Genomic DNA, 26,873 nt, shown 5'->3' with positions numbered 1-26,873 from the left:
ACATTCCAGTTCCCACTGACGAGGCGAGGACGCAATATTTATTTATGCAGCGGAGTTGAAAGAAAGTCCTGTTTTTGTTCGTTTTCTCTGTGAGCCACGTACTAATCGCTTCACAGCTGCTGTGCAATGGGATAGCGATAGCATAGAAAGAGCGACCAGCGACTGTACGCTCGGCACAGATTGGTGAACAGATAGAGGTTTTGATCTGTCCTCGCTGAATTAGATCAGGTTCAGTGGCAGACGGCTGTAAAGTCACACGTATGCGGACTTCCTACGAAACAAGATGGCAGGTCGGTTGAGGACCAACGGATAAATCCTCAGTGACGATGCGCTTTCGGAAACGTAGACTAGCTGCGCTAGTGGTTCTTGTCGTTACAGCGTGCGCTGTTTACATTGGGAGGACAGCCCGGTTCAGTATCAATCAACCGTCACGCTCATCCAGTGTCGACAGTCATAAGGGTAATATCGACGATGTCCTTGAAAAGAACGATGGCATTGCAAGACAGTTACCAAGACAACCATTGGATCAGGTTAGTTGAAGATCTCTGTCATCACGGGAATGAGCAATGTGATGAGCGTATCCATGTGTTGTGATGACAGATTGCCATTGCATTGTGATCCCTGAGTGACGATGGTGCCAGTCACTAGTGCTGATGATGGAAACGGGCACTTTATGCGTTCTGTGCACATGTTGTTTGTGGTTCGATACTCGGCAAAGGCCGCTGTAAGCATCTAAGTTCACCTTCTATACAATTTACAACTTTTGTAAATCCGTGTGGGTGCAGAATTTGCATAAATCTGAGAGGTGCCTGTACTATTACTTTTGTATCCAGTCTACAAATCATAACATTAATCGTGAATACTAAATACGATATGCAAATTATGTAATTTAATCCACCATCAGCAGTTTTACTGGTACTTTACTGACCAGTCATGATTTTGTGCGGGTATTTTATATCTCAGTGTAGAAGCATACATACATTTTGATGCAATTGCGTACTGATTAGTTCACCTATGCAGCTTGATAGTAAAATATTAAGCAGTAAACAACTGTCTTTGTTTGCAAGTAATGGTGAACAAAGCTACAATAATGTATACATATCAGATTTCAGCCTCCCCCCTCCTTATACTAGAGACAACGAAAAATTCGTTGTCTTTGGTTATACCATAAAATATGATTTTCAATTTTAATTATGCTTATTTCATTGTCCAAATGTAATAGAGTTGTGACAGCTGTTGAAACACATCAGTGATCATTTGTAATCACCTGTGCTGCCTTTTATATCCCTTTACCTGCCACACAGTATCACTTCCTCATCTGCCATTGTCAAGGTATGTCATTGCAGCTTTAGTCTATAAAAATCATGTTTACAGTATCTCTGTCTTCAGAGACCTTCAAATCTTCAAGTCTTTGTTAAAATGCACCATATGGGACATGTTTTGCTTCACTAGTTTTAGCCAACTTGACCTGATGGTGAAATATGAACTTGGCAGGAAAAGGGATATGGTAATGCACAATCACTATCAGAAATTTGGTAAAATAAATTTATATAACTTGCTTCCGTGTTCCACATTGATCTATAAAGGAAAGAATCATTTTTCCTAAAGAAATAATCTTGACAGCATTAAATAAATCTTCAGCAAGGTTTACATTAGGTGCAAGAAAAAATAAAAAGTTTGTTTCTCATCCCTGGGCGCGTCAATTCAGACCCGCCGCGTCAACCTTTTTTCTGCTCTGTGAGGAAATAAATGAAAAAAATCCATTAAAATGCGCGACGATAGTGCACAGTGATGTATAAAACAGAACCGTAAACAAAATAATTGACACTGACATTCCATTCAGAACTGTACACATATGTCACTCTTATATTACGCTGTCAAAACTGTGCATTACTGCACTAAAAGTCAAACCACGGAACTGTTGCTATACAAAAATACTAAAGCAACACTGCTGTGCATTTATCTCTGTGTGCATTCCTATGTTGTTTTCATGTTTTTTTGCACGTTCTTGTTGATTGAAGAATAAAAAAAAATTGAGAGGGTGAAAAAAAACCACATCCCACCGCATCATTTTTGAAATATGTCTAGGATGAAAAACAAACATTTTATTTTTCTTGGCCTTAGCAACTTGGTAATGTGTCGGTAAATTTCAAAGTTTTTGAAATAAGTATGTATATATGTATGAGATCATTTTAGAGCAGCACATCCATGTTTCCTGGCGCTATTTCAGTTTGTATCTTGACTTGCATCTGTCAGTGATGATTGAACAACTGTTATAGATGTTGTCAGTCAATTAATGGAAAACAGCGTTCAAAATGTACACAATTATGCAAATCAACATTTACTTGAAAAAAAGAGCCTATAATATATACATTAATAACAAAGAAATGAATTATAAATTATAAATATGCATATATCATAAATCTGTATAATAACTAAGCCAGTGAAAATGTCAAAATATGAGCCCCCCCAAGTAGTAGGCCAAAAGAATATTGCAAATGTTTGAGAGTCCAACTATCTCAGTCCCCAGGCACATTCTATCTTAATGCAGGTTACACTCCTTACTTTAAAGCATGTAGTGGATTCTACACTTGGGTCAGAAGTTCAGATTTAGAAGGAAAACATTGTCACAATCTTATACTGAAAATTCAAGGAGCTGTTTAATTTTTCATTTTTTTGGAAATTTATGATTTTTTGTGTCAGCAGGCTAATTATTTGATCGCCAAGGCAACTCAGGACATCAAAGCAGATCACAACAACCTACTGACATCTCAGCTGACTGATGCTGTGTTGCTGGATAGAATTGGCAATTATGAACAACTCTCACCACCCAAGCAAAATGGACCTGGGGAAAATGGCGTCCCGGTCAAATTTGACCTTAAAGAGAAGGACCTTGTCGATTCCAGCATCAAGGAATACTCATTTAATCAATACATCAGCGATAAAATCTCATTGGATCGAAACATACCAGATTTGAGAGATACACAGTGAGTCTTGATTGATTTTTGTTTCTGAACAATGAGGCTAGACAGATTTGATGTGTTTATCATTCAGCTGTTGTATATCAAGTTTAAGATAGTTCTTGTATAATTGTGTTGTGGTTAAAGCATGATATATATGAATTGATGTACGATCAGTATTTTGAACTTGTGAGAATTTGGTACCAATTTCTTCATGAATTTATTTAAACTATTAAGACAAATAATATACACTATCCTTCGTAGTTCACATTGTCAAGCCAAGGTCAGAGGTGACAACTACATGTATGTGTACATGTACCGGTATCTGCATAAAATATCTTGTATGTTATTAGTGATGTTGGCCAACCGCGGTACACATACTATTGTTTCTGCAAACTGTCAGTTGTTCATGTTGAAATACTTATTCCATACGGTTTGCTGACTTGTAGATGTAAACACTGGCACTATCCTCATGATCTACCAAGAGCAAGTGTGATTGTCGTGTTTCACAACGAAGGATGGTCAACGCTGCTGAGAACAGTCCACAGCATTCTGAATCGAACTCCGGCACTTTTACTGCAAGAAGTTATTCTTGTCGATGACTTTAGTGATAAAGGTACCGTTAATAGATATTGCACTTCTGAAAGAGAAAGGTATTTCTTGTATTGTTTTAGTTGATGTGGTAGATCTTATGAAACATATTCTCATGAAACAGCTGACAGTATGGACAAGTATAACAATATAGCTGGGTATCTGTATAGGGTTGGCAGAACAGTTAAGAAATCTGTACATTGGAATCGTTGGTGCCTTAAATATGAAATCATTGAAACTTTCAAACTTTGTACATTCACTGAAGTAATGCAGCTTGAATTTAATCCGTTGCAATTCTACTACATCGAATTCAGTCAGTTATTCAACGTTTTGCAAGCTTGATCTTTTTCGCTTTGTAGAAGAGACGTACTAGGCTACAACAATTTAGAGTAAAGTGTTCTGTTTCTTCTACTCAGATCATCTGAAAGAGCAGTTAGAGAAGTACATCAGTATGCCACCATTGTTGGGAGTGGTGAAGTTAATCAGATGCCACCAACGCGAAGGATTGATCAGTGCACGTGTCATTGGCGCCAAGAATGCCAGTGGCAAAATCCTGATATGGTTAGATGCACACTGTGAGGTTGGATACAACTGGCTTCCCCCTCTGCTGATGCCAATCGCTGAAAACAAGTAAGTATGGTTTGAAATGTTTCACAGTAAGCCTCACAAAAATATATGTGATATTCTGGATGTGTAAAACAATGGGAGTGGAAGAGTCAACAGTTTTTCTTAAGTATATACTCATAAAACATCAACTGCAGTCAATACTTTTCATATCATTGAAACTTTTTGTTTGAAACCCAGTGCATTTCAACTTGAAGTCAACTTGCGTAAACTTTATGCCATCGATGAAGATGCTCTGAAAACTCTTCCATAACTTTTCTTAATTACAGTCGGATGGCAGCTGGGGGCAAATGTCTCCCAGTCTTTGTGGCTTATTTTTCAATCAAACTTTTTCCGCCTCAATTTCCCCAAAATTAATTGAACATATGCTGTTTCACCTTCATCACAGCTCAGAACCACCCAATTTACCATTTTGTACATATATTGCCAAGATTGTGAAATTAGTTTGGATTTCCAGGTGTTGAATGCTACTCTGTAATTTAAATTATGTTCAGTCCATATTTCAGTCATGAAGGACAAATGCTGGAAAGATTATCGTAAGTGATATCCACATCCTATCGGGATTTTTAATTACAAAAGTAGTGCTTGCAAAACTGTAAGTTCAAAAAATAAAATAGATTTTTACATAAACACATGTCTCCAAGGGACTTTGGCCCCACATGTCTTTTTTTGTATAGAAGGATCTGAAAATTATAATCTGCAGTCCTTACAGAAAATATCAAGTTCATTTATACACTTTTTATGCAAAAATCCTAACACACCTTGCAATTTGTGGGAAAAACAAACCAACACACTTGTGATAAAAGTAACAAACATTTTAATATTGATATTGCTAGGACCAGAATTGCCTGCCCAATAGTTGATGTCATAGACAATATGGATTTCAGACTGTATGCACAAGGTGACGGCAAGTTAGCCAGAGGTGTGTTTGACTGGGAATTCTACTACAAACGTGTTCCAATCACGCAGGAAGAAGTCCAGAGAAGGAAGTACCAGACTGAACCCTACAGGTCGGTACACTTTTACACAAATTTTAACTACAGTTTATATGATTATTTCTTCCTGTATTTTAGTGGCATTCGCAGAGTTCCAGCATAATATCATTACAGGTGCCGTTTTGCAAATCAGAGATTGCCATTTGTTTGCTGTTTGTAATCTCTTGTCAGGTGCATAGCCTATCAAGCGTATCTAATCTTTCTGATAGTATATATGTAGGGAAGTGTCCTCAGCAGTTCAGTCAAGTGTGGTAGACCTCTCTACTGCTACACCATAGAGGGCGCATGCATATATTATTTTGGATCATACTTGTATGGGATTGTCAGAGATTACAAAGTCTGAAATACTTGTCTTAAACAGACAAAAGTATGATTTGTGTGTTGTGATTTTATATCAGTAACTGCCAGAAGCATGTAGAGTGCAAAGAAGTGTGTATGAAAACCTTCACCTTAGACATCTGTGACTTACTGACTAGCTGTCAACAGTCATGGTACTGCTGCAGTACAGATCCTTTTGTAAATGGACATCATTCTTCAGAAACACTCATTCTGACAATAAAGTTACCTGTCGGTAAATGTCCATGCTATATACTGGTATGTGGCACCATGAATGTGTGCCCTCTCAGGTATCAGTTCCTATCAATTTGGAACTGAATGCTTTGACTTGGTGACAAAACAGTGATCAACTTTCAATTTAAATATGCACATTTCTATATCCTGATTCATCAACAAAATAAGTAATTACATGCACAGAGTATAATTGGTTGGTTTACAAGATGGTAAAGTCTTTCCTGTCTAGAGAAATGACCACAACATATTCCCAAGAAACAAAATGTTGACTAAGTATACTGCAGGAATACAATCTTTCCCAACTTTGCACTTGTTTATGTTTTGTTCTCTACCATACTAATGATAATGTCATCAGACCATTTGTAAAAGTTCTTAATTTTTCGTGATGTTTGTGAATGAAAGTAATTTTCTAGCACTAAGCACAACACATTATCAAGGTCAGAAATCTCAACGTATTTGTGTCCTCATCTCGTTGAGCACAGGTCTCCAGTGATGGCTGGCGGGCTGTTTGCAATGGACAAAGATTACTTCTTTGAATTGGGTGCATATGATCCAGGCCTTAAGATTTGGGGAGGAGAGAACTATGAACTGTCGTTCAAGGTAAATTTTGCTGTTAAATGGATGATTGACTAAGAAGTACATTTGCAACACACATCAAAAGTCTCTTTTGTTATTAAGTGCTGTATAATACCGCAACTATAAGACGATATGGTTTTTACTCACATTTGGTATACCAATGTGAGGTTATCGTATAAGCTGAATTGATTTGCATGTCTGTATATTTGTGGGTATGTGCGGATGTATGTCCGTCACACACAAAGGCTCCCATACTGCCAAAGCTACCGTCTCAGTATTTGGTGTACAGGTAGATGTAGGGGTTGAGATGTGAATTTGTTCAAATGAACACATCAGTGTCAAAAATGTGCAAATGAGGTAAGAAAAAGGGAATTTCTGCATGTGTGCAGGAGTAGTGACAGGCAAACTCACTTATCTTGAGTCATTTCCTGTCATTGTTTATGAACTGTTACATAACAGAACTGCCCAAACCATAGACAGTAGAGGGGAGGAAGACCTTCAGTAGAGGGGAGTTGTTTATGAACTGTTACATATTAACAGAACTCTCCAAACCATAGACAGTAGAGGGGAGGAAGACCGTCAGTAGAGGGGAGGAAGAGCGTCTATGGTCAAACTAAGAGGGGCTAGCTGCCTTTCAGCTATGCATGTTGCTAAAGTTGACCTCCAGTACCTAAAATTTCAGACCTTAATTACTTTTGTCATTCTTGTTGTTTTTCTGGTTGTACTGTGCAGAAATCATTGTCATAACATCAACGTAGAATTTTCCTGCGCTGAACAGATAGAAACAACATTTATTGTTGATCTTTGTTAACCCACACTGGTATGTACCAATTCTGATCAAATTTGAGCAACACCGTATAATTGCGGTGCTTTTTTTCTGGTTGTACTGTGCAGAAATCATTGTCATAACATCAACGTAGAATTTTCCTGCGCTGAACAGATAGAAACAACATTTATTGTTGATCTTTGTTAACCCACACTGGTATGTACCAATTCTGATCAAATTTGAGCGACACCGTATAATTGCGGTGCTTTTTTTCTGATTGTACTGTGCAGAAATCATTGTCATAACATCAACGTAGAATTTTCCTGCACTGAACAGATAGAAACAACATTTATTGTTGATCTTTGGTACCCATACTGGTATATACCAATTTGATCAAATGTGAGCGACACCGTATAATTGCGGTATTTTTCTTTTATAAAATTTTAGAATTGCTCGGTGAAAGTTTTGAATGGTGACACTACACTGTTTCTCTTTTCATTCATTCATTGTTCTGCTTTTCTCTGTTAGGTTTGGATGTGTGGTGGTCAGCTTCTGTGGGTCCCATGTTCACGTGTCGGACACGTCTACAGAATCCATGGCAAACCGCCGTATTCATTCCCAAATGGTACTTTAGGAATGTACCAACAGAGGGTAAGGCATTCACCATTCAGAAAAGATCAGTCTGCTGCTATGTGTCTTCACTGTTGTTTGTGCATGGTTGAATGGTATAAACGCACTATTAATTTCTGTACCAACATTAAGACAATGCATTATGGGTAAGAGATACTTTGTGAATTCAAAGGTTAGTTATGAGAGTAAAGATGGTTTTTGTATGTATAATTTTGATATTCATTTTCATACCGCCATACCAAATGGTGAAAGGATATTAGAAGTATTCTCAACCCAGCCTTTATTGCAAAGTTACATTCAACACTGCCTTACAACTTCAGTCACTGGTACATCCCCATCTTGATTCGCACATAAAAAACGGCTTCCTTTCATTTGTGTTAAAACTCTATTAGCTGTAACTTTTGATATTAACTAGTATTTTTGTTTTGTCCATAATATGTAGTTTTTCTGTTCAACTCACAGATCATGTCGAGTATTGAACTTGGTCAATACAGCCTTGTTTGTATACAGAGTCTGAAATTTTTGTCAAGAATGTATTAATATTGCATATTGTGTAGATAATTCATAACATTTACACATCGTGTACAAGCATTTTTAGTTTGTAAGGTTAATTCTTTGTATTTCAAAACATGATTAGGACGCAGAATAAGACAAATATATTTGTGTACAGAACACAAGTAGTGAGAAATATTGAAAGGTACAGCTATTGTCCCTTTCACATTTCTTTGTGTGTTTGAAATCACTGTGTCACATACGACTAATTCTTCACAAGAGAAAGTGTAGTGAATTTCCATCCTCACTATCTACAGAACTTCCTCCGTGTGGCAGAGGTATGGATGGACAGCTACAAGGACTATGTCTACGCCAAAAATCCACGACTTCTCAAGAGGGTAGACTATGGAGACATAAGTGCACAAGTTCACTTCAGAAAGGACCAAAAATGCCGGAATTTCCGTTGGTTCATGGAGACGGTGGCATACGACATTGTGAAGTGGTATCCACTGCCACCAATCAATATTTACTGGGGAGAGGTAATCTTGGGGTAATATGTTATCATATTGTCAGATCTTAGCCATAAAGAGATCGTGATCTCACCAGATTGGATGATAACCTCAAATCATGTTTATAGTTTTACCCTTATGTTGCTCAAAGGTGTTTTTAATGACTTAATAGTGCTGGTTTGTGTCAATGTCACAGTTGTATCATTAATATGCAAAGCAGAAATTTTTGTCAATTATTGTTAATGAGGCTTCCAGATATTATGTTTGATGATGGTAAAATTGGCCCTCTGTTACCACTGATAATGTTCACCTTTGCCATAAAGAATGTCATATCAAGAGACCTTGACCACAAGCTGCAGCAATGAACATAAACACACAAAAAAAGGGAACTTTGTTTGAAATTCTCTCCAGCAGAAGACAATAAATGCCACTCACATGGCTGATATTTAGCAACAATCCTGCAATTTCAATCAGTTTTATGCAACATAAACACACATGAATGTGACAAGCAAGGCAAAGAATTGTTTGTCACTGGCTAGGAACAAGCTCTTACCACTTTCAAATAAACATAATAAATTTGGCTAAATGTCTCCTAAATGCAAAGAATGTTCTTTGTCACTGGCTAGGAACAAGCTCTTACCACTTTCAAATAAACATAATAAATTTGGCTAAATGTCTCCTAAAGTAAACCTGTGTACACCACAAGCATGCATTTTTGCTGGTCAAGTGTTTTCAATCGTGGAGCTAGATCTCCACTTGAAAACTGAGTGAAATGGTGCATTGTCCAGGCTTTATCAGAGTTGTAAGTTACAGTATGGCAACAGTGTAAATCTTGCTTGGACACAAGTTGATGTCTGTCTGGCTTTTAACATTGTATGTAGGTGCGACCAGTTGATTTCAGCAGTCACTGCCTAGATACCATGGGACACAGCGAAGGCGACAATGTTGGACTGGCACAGTGTCATGGTTACGGAGGAAACCAGGTGAAATAGTTTTCTTTTGATTTCAAGCTAGGTCTTCTACGCTAAAATGGGATAGGTCTCTCTGGCAATAAAATGAAAAGATCAAAAATAATGATTTACCAGAGTTTTCAGTTATTCAGAATTTGCATACCTGAAGTTATCATACCTGAAAATAACTTTCAGAAAGTATCCAGAAGTGAATCATTTTTTGTCAGTATTTTTATGATTTGATGTGTCATAGCTGTGGCATGTATATATACTCAAAATTAATTTACAAAATTAAATCTACTGTGCGTTTCACCTATAGGTACCACAACTCAGCGTATGAGATGGACACAATTCACGTACAAAACACACGATTAGCTTGGGTATCACAGACACATTTCAAAGCCACCGACTCAGCATGGGACAGCCGCTGTCTGGACTGAGAGATAAACAGTTGACTAGACTTGATCTACAATGTAACTGTTTCTTTTACAATTTCAGCTAAGAGTTCAAGAGGTGAAGGTATTCTCAACAGAAATTAACTAAAAAACCACACATTGTAGATCAAGTGTATCTCTCAGTCTAGACAGAGCGGCTGCCCCATGCTGGTTTACTGTAATTAATCATTTAGTCGGTGACTTTCAAATGTGTTGTGATACCCAAGCTTATCGTTTGTTTTGTGCGTGGATTGTGTCCGTCTCATACGCTGAGTTGCGGTACCAAGGTGAAACGCACTGTATTTCTTAATGTTATTATTGACAATTTGACATGAAATATTCATTGTTCGTTCATGTTGATTGCAATTTTTTTCCCACACAGCTGTTCCGTTTGACCTCTGTTCATGACCTCAGGGTCAATGACCTGTGTGTCACAGGTAAGAACCCAAAACCACTGTTCATCAAGTGCAATGGAAAAAACAAAGGCAGGATAAGCAAAGATTGGCATTACAATGAGGTGAGCAAGATACTGAGGGACAAGCCATTTTTACAATGATTTTCAAATTTCATCAGAACAATTAAAAATTTTCAATAGATAGCATTTGTAAAGTAGATATGTCATCTTCAGGCTTTATTTTACTTTTATATTCACTGTCATTTTAGTACCATGTAAATTAGATACAGTTTCTGTGCCAAGAAAAGGCAAATTTATATTTACAAGTTATTGGTAGAATGAAACATTGTATTTTACCGTTATGTTCAATAGTCAGCTTTAGTGTCCTTGAACAGAACTGATGAATGCACTGTGAATCACTCATTCCCCGCAGTAAATACAGTCTGTTAAAACTATCTGCAATAATGGTTTGAATCTTGAGACCATACCTTTTATTATACATACCAGTTTATTAATAGCGCAAATGATCTGATCGGTCGAGACGTAAAAAAACCAAGATGATGGTATATTTGCGATATACCGCGGTTGGCACACGCGTGAGCTTTCAATATGAGAAAAATTCCTTTTTTTGACGTTCCATGCCAGAATTTCAATATACTGTTATGATATAATAATATGTGTACATGTATATATATATAATATATATGGACTCACTATCGCTCTTGCATATATGTCATGAAGTGGTCAAAATCTCATGGTATACCATCGCTGAGTGTGCTTTATTGCTTAAATAGTGCATTTGAATGTGTAGTTCTCTCTATGACCTTTGCAAATCACGAAGCCCTATGCTTCAGATTTCCCGTTCAAAATCTTTGTGAGGTAGCCGTCACTGCATGATATATCATTGCCTTTGCTTTGACAGAACACAATGCAACTCTACATCACATCAATGAAGCTCTGTCTGGATCACCAACAGAAGACAGTGGTGATGTCACCGTGTGACGCAAAACAGCCAACACAGCAGTGGTACTTCAGAGAAGTTGACTAAAGTCACTTTCACTCAGACATGGTTCATGCTAGACCATTGACAGTCCCTTGTGCCTTTTCTGTCTCTTATTGGTGTTGTCTCTAGCACATACGACGGTGGGGAAATCACAAGCAAAGTGTCGAAGGCACTAGCTGCATGTGCTGTAGGGCATGGGGGACTGTTGTCTTCCGCTGCGCCCTCAACAACAACAACAGGGAAAACCCATTTGTACCTAACACAGAGGAAATGATTGACAGGTGAAGCGGGTTGCAAGTCACTGGTCACGGCATGGCCAGCTGGAAACAGTATCAACCCAACATGGCAACAGCAAATTTCTTCCTTTGCCTCCGCCCTTTTCTTGACGTCATATTTTATCTCATGAATAATTAATAGCAACCCAAGTCCTGCAACAGACAACAGTCCCTTGTGTCAAAGTAATTGCTTTCCAAATGCTCAGCATGCATCTTCGGCACTACGCTTGCGATTCCCCCACCGTCTAGCTACAGGCAAAACCTTGAGTTACTGTACTGCACCTACCTACCGTTGTATGTGAGAGATACTACACCAATAAGAGACAGAAAAGTCACAAGGGACTGTCGACAGTCTAGTTTCATGCTTTCGGACTGAGTTAGAGCATGTGTGTTGTTTTTTACATGTTGAAAGGTCACCCAGGTCTCTGAGTTTCAGCTGTTGTGATGCCACTGTCTATAATGTGTGTCACCTACCAGGATATCTAGAAATATCAAGTTTATTGCCTTGCAGAAGATTATAAATATTCTCCATCCATCACTATTGTGTACGTGCCATGCACCATATGGTAGAGGCCTTTAACTGACTTTACCATCAAAATGATAGCAAAGTTTCACTCCATATGAACTCAGTGTTGATAGACGTGGCAAAACAACATTACGGCAAAGGAAAAAGCTCACAGAACAGTGACAAAGAATTGGTTCTTTGGTAAAATTGAAAACTACCAGACACTGTCTGCCATTTTATTAGCGGGTTGTCTGCAATATTTAATTTTTGCAATTTATATGAATTAATTATCATTGCATTCCTTGAACACATGGAATTATGCTGTAGCAGCTGGTGCAGTTAATTAATCATGCCAACAGTGTTGTACTGGCAATGCAATTGTATAAATGAAGCTTTCGGGCCGCAAGGTCGCAGGGATCATAATTACTGTATAATTCTAGTGTACAGACATGTGCACCCAATCGCAGTTTCATGACAGTCATGTAAAGGATTTGTTCTGGGCATATGGATTATTTCACAGAATCATATGGGAATTGTAATGTACAAAAATTGATTAGGTATAATAGTTTCAAATGTTGAGGTGTCAGCTTCGGTTAGAAAGTGACAGTACATAGTAAAGCCTAGACTTGCTCCAAGTCTGTGGGCATATAAATATCAAAACAGAATAAATTGAAGAAATACAGTTCAGCAGACTGTCATGATAGTGGTAGGTTGTAGTGTAGGTCGTGCGGTGAATGCGATGCTGCCAAGAAAAGTCAAGCAATTTGGGAACCAGTCTTGGGAAAGCCCTAACTGTAAGACACTCAAAAACACAGTTAATAAGTCAAACCAACTCCATTAACGCTTATTATTCTCTTTTTAACTCAGACTTGTGTCTTCCGTTTTTGTTCCTTAGACAAAATGCTGCAAATTCGCATTCTGTTTATTCCAGCAGGAAAGCTGACAGAAGGTATTACAAATACCGGTAATAATGCAACTGATTTAATTTTTGTTTGCAAGACCATGCAATGGTCAGAAGAACAAACTCAATTAGAATTGTGTGTCACCACTTGCCTTACAGTGCAGACAGTCAAAACAAAACTGGTAAAAAATGCAAGCTTCTGTCAAGTGTCTTCTACTTAATCAATATAGAGTTTCTTAAAGCTGATATCTGCTTGGAAAAAATACTTCCCTGATGGTCATCATATTCAATCCAAGCCGCTTTACATGTCAGGATTAGGTTGAGATTTGAATGACCACTCCCACTGAGGAATGGTATAATAGATGATAGTATATTCTTCTAAAACTACCTTCATAAGCAGCTGCATGTCTACTTGAAGGGAAACAGTCGTTGGAACTGCACCTGTGCGAGTTTCTTGTTTACAAACAATGTATTTCGTGCACGATATCAAGATGCACCTCATCATCATAGCTAAAACATTTAAATTATACGATGATAGATTATGACAGACATGTTTTAACTGTCATCAATCACCATTTTGCCTTGGATACATTGTTGCCATGGGTTGTATGGGTCCCATACGACCTTTGAGCGCAGTTCCGACGACTATATTCCCTTTAACAGTTAACAATAATGACAAAATATAAAATAGATAATAGAACCAACAAACATACATACACACACATACATACATACATACACACATACATACATACATACACACATACACACACACACACATTCATACATACATACATACATACAAGCTTTATGTCCTTTACCAATTTAAAAACTGTGGTGTATAACACATCAATACTAATCAATGCAAATTCTTGCTCACAAATAGAATGTTATGGTGAACACAGGAATGAACCTATATTTTGACAAAGTTCTATTTATTTATGTATATAACATTTCAGTACTAATAGTACAATGCAATATAGTTGTCTGTCACTGGACAAATTTACTTCCTGTAAAATTTAGGGTTATTAAAGACTTTATCTCGTTGAATTCATGTGTGCTTCCATGTGATTATATTACATTTATAGGGGCTATGTGCTATGAAGGATGTTTTGCAATAGAAAACGGGTCTACTTACCAATGTATGTTGTACAGATTCACTCATCTTGAAGTTTTGCTGTACAAAGTGTTGTTTGTTGATACAGGTTTATGTACTTCGCTTCTAGATTTGCATAGCGACTGTTTTTGGATTATTTCATGTCGGGACGACTGACACATGCATGCATAATATTTGAACAAATGTAAAGGGCATGGTAAAACCAAAACAGTGAGAACAAGAGCAAAATATAGATTTTGATAATTTTTTCATCTCCATGGAAATATTCCAGAATAGTTCGAGTCCTCTTCCGTTTTGATGCCAATGGCTGCATGTACATCCAGTGTGCTTGGTATGTGAAAGTCTTTTAATGTGAAAGTTTTAGGAAGTTTTTGAATCGGAACACCAAATTTCTGACTTAGCTGATGAAAATTCCATATTGACGTGATCCTTATATACAAATCACTTATTTCAGTTCCCTGACAAATCTTCCTTTGATTAATTATTTAACTCTTATCCTTCTGCTCTTTTGATTAATGTACGTTTTTCATTGTATTGCTATTTTTTTTTTAAGAATTCAATTATATCCATCCAAAAGTGCTGCATTGCAACTCTTGTTACACTCTTGATGATGCCGTCGGTATTTGGAAATTTAAAGGCTAATAAAATTGCAATTAATTTAAATAAGAATTTTTTATTTGCCATGTTGTATTTCTTATCCTCGTTATCACATTGACTGGTTGGCTTCAGGTAACTTCTTATCGGATTTGTCATGAAGACATTTGCGATGAAAACTTCATCCAACATCACTCGAGCCTTGTTATTCATGTAACATTTAACATTTTAAATCATTTGTAAAACATGTGCCAAGCCTAGTACTTTCACACACAAAAGATTTTTCTGCGAATCGGTGATTACCCATGCAGTAATCAGTCTCAACAGTGTCCTGAAGAACAGATGGACATAGTTGTCATCGACAAATGCCACAAAACTTGAAACAGTTCATTTTTGGTGTCCATCTAAATGTTTCAATGTAGTTCCCCTCATTTGGCTTTGTTTTCTGCATGGAAGCCTCGAATATCTTCCTGTAAGAGTATTTCCTTGACATTGTTTTTTCCTGGTTCAAGAAACAAAGACTTAGGAGCAGTGCCTTAGAATGTCATATAAGATGGTATCCATGGGTGTCTGTGAGACACCTATGGTTCTTTTCTTCAGCTTCAAATAAACCTGCATTTAGAGTTTGTTACTAACAGCTCAAAGCTACATGGAACCACCTTAGCCTAGATGTTCAAGTTGCTCTCAGGTGAGCATCCGAAGGTGAAAAATGTGTACTATGAAGTCGCTTGCCAGCAATATGGCATACCAATTATCAGTTGTATTCAACCATACCATCACAACTTCATGATTCACGGAAACATTTATTGCACAGAGGTCCCCTAAGAATAATGGTCATAAAAGTGACCGTCCGTTCTTCATTGACGGAAAATCCATTTTTGAGAATTTTCATCATCTTGGCAAGGTGAGAGAAACACATCCTTATAACTTGCATCGTGATCCAAACACATAGTGTTCTTATCTTCTGTGGTCACCGCAATGTGTGAAGTACCCTGCAGAGAGAGAGAGAGGAGAGAGATGAAATGTATATAATATAGCATTCACAATGACTGACATGATCTTCAACCTTTCCATCGCGATTCCCTAAAAACGGGTTCACAACCATTTTAAAATGGGTTTCGGCCAAAACATGATGGTGACACGTTTGATTTTGTTCATTCACAAGCCCTATTGCAATGCCAGTTATCTCTGTTTCTGGATAGTTAGACAAATTTTATTTTCTTTAAACCATATATTTCATCAAAAATCATTGGAAAGACTCCCACGAACCAATTTAATTAATACGGTGAGATGTGAAATGGCAATGCAAGTATTTTAAAAGATAAATTTTGATTATTCCAGAAGCAATCAATTCCTTTTTTTAATTTACAGGTAGATTATGCAAAGGATATGGATACTCACACGTTATAATATCACCATACAATTAAAACGTGAGAATATTATATCGTGATGAAGTTGAGATGGGTCAGCCGCGCTGCCTTTGTAATGTTACAGGCGAAATTTTTCGGAGAATGACAAAAAATTATAATATAGGGACCGGTATTTGCGGAAAATGGTCTGAGTGTACCCACAACACGATCAGAGACTGTTGCACATCTTATCAATAGTTAGGCGGTTCCTTATCTAGTTAAGTTACCTGTTTGTAAAACCAGCCGTATCGTTTTCCCACCACGCATCGTTGCTGTCTCACGTCTCCGTTGTCTGCATACAGACATTCTTCATTCACTCGGAACTGTCCGACCTCGTTCAGTCGAAACAGCTGACTTCCTCCGAGACCATGGCAGCGATGAATCGACACCTCGGCTCCCCTCGTCATGCCCTCGTTATCAAGGCAATAATGAGAATCAAAAGCCGCGACCTGAGAGAGAGAGAGAGAGAGAGAGAGAGAGAGAGAGAGAGAGAGATCATTTAATGAGGTTATTACGGACAAAATAAAACATTTTCATTTCATATCACAAAGTGTATCCTGTGATATTAAACAAAATTGCAAAATTTCATTCACCCCTCTCAATTGAGTAAAACGATAACATTTCCGGAGATCGTAACGGATTTTCGTCTGAGAGTTATCAAAATGAATACTGGGCACTACTGGTATAAAAGCGTCCACCCTTCTGGTTGCACTTTTCCGAGTAGAACCAAATACCTCAAGGGCTACTCAGTGCCAACATACGTCAACCGGTTTATAGTTCAAACCTGTCCGTCAAAACTACCTAGTTGATGTTACAGTGGTTATTTAGTGAACATTAAGTATTACACACCGCTCCCCAGGCGATATTCTCTGCAGGTAGCGGAAAACGCTCCACGATGTCGTATGCTACTTCGTCCATAAACCATCGAAAGCTGTGCGGACACTTCTCTTGGCGCATTTGTTTCTGTTGACTGACATCACCGTATGATTTCCCTCGTAGTTCTGGCTTCATGCGGTAAAAGTATTCCTTATATTCGTCCATCCACACTTCTGCTACACGCAGGTAATTCTGTTTTGACGAAATTAGTGAATAAATGAGCTCTTCACATTGTTATTAGCGCCACTGTTGGCTGCAGCCACGCAGAGTCGTGCGATAATATTTGCCCCATCTTTCTTTGTTTTACAGTTTGTTCACCTCCATCCTTTCGGTGTTCTCACTTTCACCAATTACACTACATATGGATGGCGTATTCAATTCGAAATAATAATCTCTGCAATATGAACAGTTTGCTGCAGTCGCCAGGAGCTGAAATAATCGATCGATCAGTAAATAAACTGATTAACCTTTGATGCTGTGGCTGTAACTAGCTCTACTTCCCACAGCCGCAGAAATACAATACGTAAACTGCACTGTTATTGTGGACAAGTGAATTCTGGTCCGGACTAGAATTGAAACGTAAATAATAATTGTGCATCTTACACGTACAGACGCTGTGTTCACACGCTATTTAGTTGATGTTTCAACATGCGTTAGGAAGAAGAACGAGAAACTCCAGTCGACATTAAAAACAGAGTAGTGGAAAAAATCAAAAGTTAGGCCTACAGCCACTGGTCATTTAAAACTCAACCTAGTCATTCATCGGAGCGATTCATAACGCGATGCTATCATGAAAGTTTTTCTTTCCTCCAAATCACGTATGTTGATTCCTTGTTATTGTCATAATTTGAAATCTATACTGGACATCGTTCAGGAACAAAACTGAGGAGGTAGCTTAAAATATATAATCCAGTTATTTTATCCCATCCACACTAGATCAAGTTCATATTCTATTCGATTACCGGCCTTTGGTTCCCATGGTCAACATTTATTCCAGATTTCAGGAGCTAAATCGTTGAATAATATTCCATTTATTATTCAGAACGCAAGTCATTGCTTGCAGACGTTCAAAAATAAGGTTAAAATTTACCTGTACTCAAAGCTCTAAGGTTGTTGGTTTTGTTGTAATGTGTGTTTTGCCATTGTTTTTGTCTTTTGAAAATGTTGTATTTTCTGCTAGTTTTAGTCAGGGCTTCTTTGGAAACGTGTCTTTTTTTGTTTATTTTAATTTGAGGACCACAATGGAAGTAAGTTTTTAATTTTTTTGTGTAACCTCGGCAAGTGTTTTTCAGCCTAGACAGCAGATTTTGTGCTTCCTCTGGTTCTGTGTTCTGACTTATTTGCCAATTTAATCAAAATAAAATTAAAACAAAAAATCCTACTTTGATAAACTTCTAAAGTGAACTAGTGACCGTAGTGTGATGTATTCGCTGATATGTCCAAGCATTCACGCAGCTATATAGGAACAGTCGTTATTCGCTTGTGACCACACCGTTCACTGGACGGCAAGCTTCACTATGCACTGACCTTATTGACGGTAGAGACTCCATCTTCAGCTGGTCGGGGATACGTGTATGGAAGCCCTCCGCGGCGATAAATGTGACCGACTCTTGAACAAGGCACAAATTCCAAACTTCCCCCGCACATCCAAATCTATACAACAACGAGGAGTAAACATTTCATGATATTTTAGGTCAATATTTCCAAAACATTTTTTTTAGTATTCAAGTGCTTGGCTGCATCCAAATTCGTTACGTATGAATTGGGCTACAAAACATCTATGTCATGATATTTTACATGAAAACCAAATTCATTTTTGGTCAGGTTTTACGCATCAAGACAGGGCGCTCTACCCGTTTCAATGGAAATATGACGACCCTACTATTCGATAACAGGTCTTTCTGTCAACACTACGATATAAAAGGAATTGATGTGTAGCACCTTGTCATCACAAGTGAATTATATTTTTTGGTACCAGTTTGTGCCTGGCGGGGCACTCCGAAATCTCTGAAAAAGATAGTTCGCGACGACAAAATCCGGCGACTGTTGATTCATGTACAGAATGTGGCACAATTCATCCATTGAATACAACCAAAATGTGTAAAAAAAAACCGTTACGTATACGTATAGGTGTACAACGACATCTTTGCTAATGGACAAGTTAATGGAGAACATTGAACATGCTCTGTACAAATTGCTCACACATGCGCTCCATCCCATCCATTCTTGAAGCTATACACAAATCTTGGTCACACGACTATATTGGATATATATATATATATATATATGCAACTATCCTAAAGTAGCTTTGAAATTCCCAATAGCCCAAATACCAATAAATGATCGAATACATCTAGTCCTAACTATCAGAGGTTTTATGACACACAAAAAGTACTAAATATACAGTGACCGTGTAGCCTCGACCGTTGTACCTTAACCATTACTGAACTTGCCGTAGATAAAGAATGGGTTGGGTTCACTGTGCACAAGCACGGCATGTACGAGACAGATAGCTTATCAATGAATTCGAAATCTCTATGGAACCCTACAGACATCCGCGGAATTTCAGTAGGCCTCCAATAACATCAAAACACCATGTACAGCAACAAAGGCCTTTCTTGTAAAATGTCATCCCAGTGCAACACCTACTATTAAAAACAATAGCTTTGAGGAATTTAGCAATGGTGCTTAAAGCTATACATATCGTGTACAGCTTTAGCAATAGTACTTGGAGCTGTACGTATTGTGTATGTAAAGAATGCCAGCTTTTAAAAATGTGATTTGGTGTAATTCGGGAACAGAAACACGCTGTGACTTGCCCGCTTCATTTTGGTCGTTCGGAACAGCGGTTCACCCGACGCGTAAAATCCAAAATAGCGTATTGAACTGTGCGATAGAATGGGTTACCAAACATATGGCAGGCAGTATATTCCGAGTACGTCATCTTGTCATTATCGGTGAAATTACCATTAATATCGAATACTAGAATTACCGATTATTTTACTATAAACATGTGCCGAATGATTATCCGCTTGCATAAAGACCATTTGTTCACATAACAGATCACATCGCAACATTATGCAGGTATTTCAATAACCCCTTAATATTGAGGTGTTGATTCCAATACAAGGCGAAGATTGGAAGATAGATAAATACGACTTTGCTGTGTCCGGGGGTACATATGTGAGGTTACATATCAAAAGTCGCAGAACCCCTTCCCATGAAAAAAACCCAAGAAATGGTCATCGGCATGGAAAAATGTCGAAAAGGGGGTGACCCCTGGCGTTTTTATCCCAAAGCAATGGAAAATCATTACAAGCACAATAATTCGCTTAGTCATGCAAATTAGTCATTACGCTATCAGAAATTCCAGGAGTCTAGAAAATACCACCCTTTCAGCGAACTCAGATAAAATGTCAAAAATTTAGGAATACACTAGTTGTAGTACCAAAAGAACTGACTTGTAACCTTAAGCTTACTGATTTGTACATAGTATTCACATACAATAATGAAAAATGATGGGACATTAACCCAAAAAAATTCAATCTCTCTTCTTTAATACTTTCATCTAAGGATATTTGTAAAGGGATTAGTTAGGATTGGGTTTACCCCTCAAGAGAATGTAACATCGAAATAATATGAAAGGCATTGAGTTGGATGATTGTAGGAATAATTCACACAAATGAAATGACGGTTGAAGTAATACGAAGGTTCATGTCTTTTTCTTTGATTTTTGAAAGAATATTGGTTTCTCGGGTAGAGTTTATCTTGTTACTTTTAACAGGAAGGCGATTATACTTCACAGCCGGCAAAGATATGTTTTAATTCGCAATTTTAAGATGTGAGATCCAATTTCGCGAGTCTCCTTAAGGAACATCATTTTTAATGTACTCTCCGAGTACATCCATCCTGAGCAAAAAGTAAATGCTTACCTTGAAGGAGATTTCGTACTGCTCTCCTCCCCAGATGTCCAATCCAGAATCATAGCCTCCGATATCAAAAAAGAACGATCTCGATAAGGCGAAGAGTCCGCCAGCCATGACTGGAGACCTGAAATAAGAAGACAAGTCAAAATACGTGAGAGAGAGAGAGAGAGAGAGGGAGAGAGAGAGAGAGAGAGAGAGAGAGAGAGAGAGAGAGAGAGAGACAGACAGACAGACAGACAGACAGACAGACAGACAGAGACTGTGACAGACAGACGCGGACAGACAGACAGACAGACACAGACAGACACAGACACACAGACACAGACACAGACACACACACACACACACACACACACACACACACACATATATATATATATATATATATATATATATATATATATATATATATATATATATATATATATATATATATATATATATATATATATCATTCATCTGTTAGTGTATCTGTTTGTTTATTATTGACTACCGTTTATTGTTGTTGTATCGACCATACGGAGTGAAGTCAAATTTTCGTTTAAACGTCGCTATGATATTTATTTGGATATTATTGTTCACGCATTTCCGCATGTGCCCAGTCAATTACATGTATTAACTTCATTTTACTTTACCGATATGGTTCTGTTTCCTTTTCTCTCCTTTGAATTTCTCTGTTCGTTATCGGGATTCGTTTGTAGAAAAAATCCCAATTGAAGACACCTCGGGCCATTCCGCCGGCTTGTGCTCTGTAGTTGTAAGTCTCAGCGTCGATGGAATCCACCATCGGACAAACCACTGCAGTTCTGTAAGATCGGGAGTGAAAATCAGGAAAGACGCGACTTTTCTCCTGATACTTTCTAATTTCAGTGTTAAAACGAAAAGAATCCATTTGTAAATTTTAGTCGCAGCACCATAAACGGTATCGTATTTGCGAACGTGTGCAGTGAACTTTAATACCAAAGGTCATTAATGCAATTTCGAGCGTATTTTCCGTGTTTTAACCCGTCTTTCGAACCAGCGTGCACATTACCATGATTTTTTTAAGCGAATTGATCGAATAGTTGACTGAAATATAATTGTAAAACAAGAAACAAACAGCTGTATATGTGAGTAACGTTGAAATGGATTGTTGGTATACTCTTGCAAGATACTTATTCAACAGCTCGATAATAAATAAATAGACAAAATAAACAAATAAATAGATAATAAAATAAATAAATAAATAAATAAATAAATAAATAAATAAATAAATAAATAAATAAGTGAAGAAATTTCCTCGACATTGTGCTAATTGACCCACAGCAATCATGGCTCTGTACGTTTAAGATCGTCTTCGTTACCTGTCCTCTTTAATCCTTGTAAGTAACGGTGGCAACCAATTTTTGCTACATTCGCAGTGAGCGTCAAGGAAGACGACCGCTTCTCCCCTTTCGGCGTTGACGGCGCCAATCGTTCGAGATCGGATCAATCCTTCTCGTTGTTTGTTTCGAACCAGTTTCACCTTGTCATTGAACTTAGGTTGGGCAATGTAATCTTCAAGTCGTTTACCGAGGTGATCTACGAAAAAGATGACACAATGCTTGTCATGTAAGTACATTACCGGGGTGAAGTATTAGCCAGTTGAAGAGGACTGAAAGGACAACAAATGCTTAGATCGAAAGTGCAGCATCAACTATGCTTGGAACTTTTGCAAGTGTCAGTTTTAAAATGTAGGTAGGTAGGTAGGTAGGTAGGTAGGTCTAGGTAGGTAGGTAGGTAGGTAGGTAGGTAGGTAGGTTGTAGGTAGATCTATTAGTTAAGTCGACCGGTAGGTAGGTATCTATTTCTTTTTACGCGGATTTTGAAAAGACTGGGAGGAGATTAATTTTGCCTCTTGAATCAAACCCTGTCAAAGGTGAAAATCGTTGACCTGGCATCGCTAGCTACATCACTGTCCGAGGCACCGTGGCTATACATATTCATGCCACTGCGACCTCTAGTATTCACTTAAAAGGTCGCGGAGGACTCCAAGGCCTCTGGGTACTCCACGCTATTCTTGTTTGAACAAGGTTCAGATATAGCTCACCTTTATCGCTGAAATCATCGACCAGGACAATCTCGGCCAGTAGGTGGGGCGGCGACGAGTTGATAACGCTGTGAACTGTTCTCATTAAGGTTGACCAACCTTCATTGATGAACACGATCACAACACTTGCCCGCGGCAAGTCTTCAGGGTAGTGCCAATATTTACATCTGCAGAATTTGAAATTAATACCCACGTCAGGAAAGTCGATGTGTGTTTTGTCGTTAAATCTATTCAACACGGCAACGTCGTTTTCATGGCTATACAATATCTCATAAATTGATATGGAGGGCTAAATGGCTTTTTATTAATAGTTGGCGTGACGCCGTTTACTTTTTAGTGGGGCACTGGTTTGTAATATCTCTCTGCAGAATTTTTACTTTTTGCGTGGAATCCTTCGAGTGAATTCATTCATAATAAATCTTTGTCTGCCAAATATTACTCGGATATTATTGGGATTAAATGCAATTCTTGTAAGTTGTTGCAGAGTCATACCTACATTTTACATCGATTCTGCATACTTTTCGGTTTAGAGGGACCGTGTTTTAACCACAAGTGCGAAACATAACGTCAACATGTCTCAAAGCTATGTTTCGACGCACATTAGCACGGTAGTGGCGACCCGACAGAGTTTACCATGAAGATCAAGTTGTTCTAATCTTATTGGAGATACATGTCATTTCACTCTTTTCCTGAATTTTCATTGTCGTTATTTATTTTAAAAATAAATCTGATCATCTGCAACTGCAAATTTCACGTTTTATACCTTGTCCAAAATTCGAGGTACTACTTCGAAATCGTCAAAACCATTTCTTTTAAAGTAATATCACAGTCGTTTGGTGGGCTATTCAGCTCTGGGACTATTCGCTCCATAGACGAGTGTACGCTTCTGTACACTCGTCTTTGGGGCGAATAGTCCCAGAGCTGAATAGCCCACGAGGGACTGTGGTAATATCCTATAATTGATCTTATTTAATAGATTGAAATTGTTACGTTGTTGCTCGAATAGAAAGTATTGACTTACTCTGGATCCCGTATGTCTTTAACACTCCTGTCAAGTGAGATTTGGTCGCTAATGACCAAATTGAAACCATACTCTCGAATACTGTCGCGGTATCTAGCCTCGTCCACAGGATTTGGCTTTACACCTATGCCGTTTTCACCAAAACCTGTTCGAGGTTCCGTTTCGGGTGGTTCATAGTTACCCAATTTACCGAACATGAAGGTCGCCTTCGTCAATTTCGTTTCGCCATTTTGAAGATCGTTTCCAAATTTCATCTTCTTAACCTCTCCAGGCTCTCTTTCACTTTCTTCTTCAGTGTCGACACCCTGAAATACATCTTCGTGCTTTGATTCGACTTGAATATTTAGGTTTTTTCTTCGCTGTTGTAAGTCCACTTCATTTCCTGACACGTGAACGAGGCCGGGGACACGATGACCCTTTCGCTGGTGATGCTTTCGCTCGTTAACTCTTTGAATTCCCAATAGTTTGCTTTCTCCTTTGAAAATCTTGGCAAGAACAGAGAAAACACCACATACAAGGTCGTAAACTTTTTATCAAACAATGTTTGGAGTAATATTTGGTTGCCCTTTTCTCGGCATCGATACAGATAACTACCAGATATTGATTCAATTATTAACTGCCCACGACTGTAAACATTGGCATTACATTAATTCCACGAATAAAGATAACAGAATAGATAAAGCTGCGTAGCTTTGATTAACTCAAGACTCCCAGGTGGAATGTTTATAGCAGGCTACTCGGACGCGTGATGCCCTCTAACCCCACTGGCCGGCAAAATCGCACGACATAGATAAACTTGGCGACCGCCGCGATTATCATGTGTCACACCGGTTACAAACACCTGATAACCAAGCCAGAAATGATAAATCAAGGGTAAGAAATAAGAATCGAATTTAAAAGTAACTTTAAAGTACTCCAAGGACACTGGCTAACTATATTGGCTGTTTATTTACTACATCGAACAGTCATCGTAGTTTTCTGAGTTTTGTAAAACGTAGTCACTCCCCTGCGTGTAAAATAAGTGTATTGCTATTTTGATCCCGGTTTCTTGCTTTTGATGTGTTCGTTCGCACTTGCTCGTAAAGGATTCTAATGATCTGCTATTGCGAAGTGTTCGCCAGGAATAGGCCTACCCGCCATGCAGCACGTCATAGCGGCGGTGTAGGGTGTAACAAGTCGCCCGTGATATGAATTGAAAACACGATAAATATGATCGCATCTCGGAAGGCCATGAAACAGTAAATACAACAGTGCGAAAGATTACACTAGACAGTCCTTTGACTTCGTACACTGAACTTTACCCTTTGAGCACGTAACATCACACTGTACATGTATTTTATTGACTTTTGTGATACAGAAACTGTGAGTATTCACCGATTTTACACATTATACGACTACCGACCATATATCAGTCACACGTTCTGTTCAATCATGGAGATAGCGCTATACCCCCAAGGTTCAAAAGTCTGCGAAACAGCTCGGATCTCAGTTCATGTATAGGTCTCACGTACTTTGCACGTCTCGGAAAACAGTAGATGAGTGAGCGAATAATTTGTGTTTAGTTTTCAGGGTCACCCACATCACTTCAACACTTAATGCTATCTTTTGCTTATTGCTTACTAGGGCATTAAGGAGACACCTGGTAAACAGGTTAATCAAGAGAAGCGATGAACCGCAATGCAAACAATTCCCAGACATTGTGAAACGTAACACCATCCGCCAAAGACCAAAGATAGCCTTTGTACACCGCCGGTTTCCGTATATGTTTGCTCCGCTGTGTTAGCAACTGAATGTTGAAGAAAAGTTCGGCCGACTTCGTCTAACTCATAGTAACTATGCAGGATACACATTGAATGTTAAAAACAGGTGTGACCGATTTTAATTACAATGAACCTTTTCACATATAGCAAGGCTTCTGAACATTGAGTGTTCCATAAATCTGCTAACAGGCCTTTTGAAATCAAACAAAACCCGAGTCCAATCGCTTTTTTCCCCAAAAATAGCAACATGTGTTCCTTGTTACATAAATTTTAACTATATATGCCGGTACATTCTAGGCTTTACATTTTAAAGTTAACCCATAATATGATGAAGTGTTGGCAACACCCAGGAATTACTCGAATTCGATCGAATAGCTGACATGAACCAACTCGACTAGTCTGACAGCCCTACAGACCTTCACATCCTTATGTCGCATGGATTCGTTAACATACATGCTGCAAGGTTAGGCCCTGTATGGGAACGTGTGGCATATCCCATAAGGCATTCAAAATAAATTGAAATATACAGGTTTACCTCCGATTGCTCAACTTTGTGTTTTGCACTACGGTGGTGTAGGTCGCCGCTATTCACTGGGGCATAGTCGTCAGCCGGCAAAGACATGAACACTTTAAAACTACACAAGGTGCATCCAAGGATGACCAGCAGTTGCAGAACGCGTGTCTTTTTCCAGTAATATATGGACATGTTACCTGAACCTGTGTACGCTCGTCATGTCATCATGGTCAATATCATATCAACCGCGGTCTCCGTATATGCGTTGGTTAATGAGTTATTATTGTTCCAGACGAAGCCACGTGTTCAGCTATTTGCATCTGTACGTACACTAGCCCAGACTGCGACGCAGACTCACTGAGTGTCGTTATGTGTGTCATACTACAGTCCCTTCAAGAGGGACCGTGGTTATA

General features: G+C 38.4%; 2 protein-coding genes across 3 annotated transcripts; one reads left to right on the top strand and one right to left on the bottom strand.

The window, feature by feature from the left end:
• LOC139150097 (N-acetylgalactosaminyltransferase 7-like) lies at positions 1-14,225 on the top strand. 2 transcript variants are annotated; one of them, XM_070722256.1, is made up of 11 exons: positions 1-530; positions 2,707-2,987; positions 3,410-3,576; positions 3,968-4,181; positions 5,012-5,185; positions 6,223-6,340; positions 7,611-7,733; positions 8,522-8,743; positions 9,595-9,696; positions 10,480-10,614; positions 11,414-14,225. In XM_070722256.1, the coding sequence occupies exons 1-11, from the start codon at positions 327-329 to the stop codon at positions 11,537-11,539; spliced, it is 1,866 nt and encodes a 621-aa protein (XP_070578357.1). In that variant the 5' UTR covers positions 1-326; the 3' UTR covers positions 11,540-14,225. The 2 variants fall into 2 exon arrangements, with proteins under 2 accessions (XP_070578357.1, XP_070578356.1); XM_070722255.1 differs by having other exon boundaries at positions 180-530; positions 2,704-2,987.
• On the bottom strand, positions 14,090-26,873 carry LOC139150096 (N-acetylgalactosaminyltransferase 7-like). The gene is made up of 10 exons (XM_070722253.1): positions 26,482-26,873; positions 24,187-24,671; positions 23,166-23,332; positions 22,441-22,657; positions 21,733-21,903; positions 21,104-21,221; positions 18,699-18,824; positions 17,145-17,363; positions 16,523-16,744; positions 14,090-15,878 (listed from the first exon to the last, which is right to left on the bottom strand). Exons 1-10 carry the CDS (start codon positions 26,650-26,652, stop codon positions 15,744-15,746), a joined length of 2,031 nt encoding a protein of 676 aa, XP_070578354.1. The 5' UTR covers positions 26,653-26,873; the 3' UTR covers positions 14,090-15,743.

Source organism: Ptychodera flava, chromosome 14, assembly GCF_041260155.1.
Source record: "Ptychodera flava strain L36383 chromosome 14, AS_Pfla_20210202, whole genome shotgun sequence".
Lineage (NCBI taxonomy): Eukaryota > Metazoa > Hemichordata > Enteropneusta > Ptychoderidae > Ptychodera > Ptychodera flava.
This window is presented reverse-complemented; position numbering and strand designations above follow the sequence as displayed.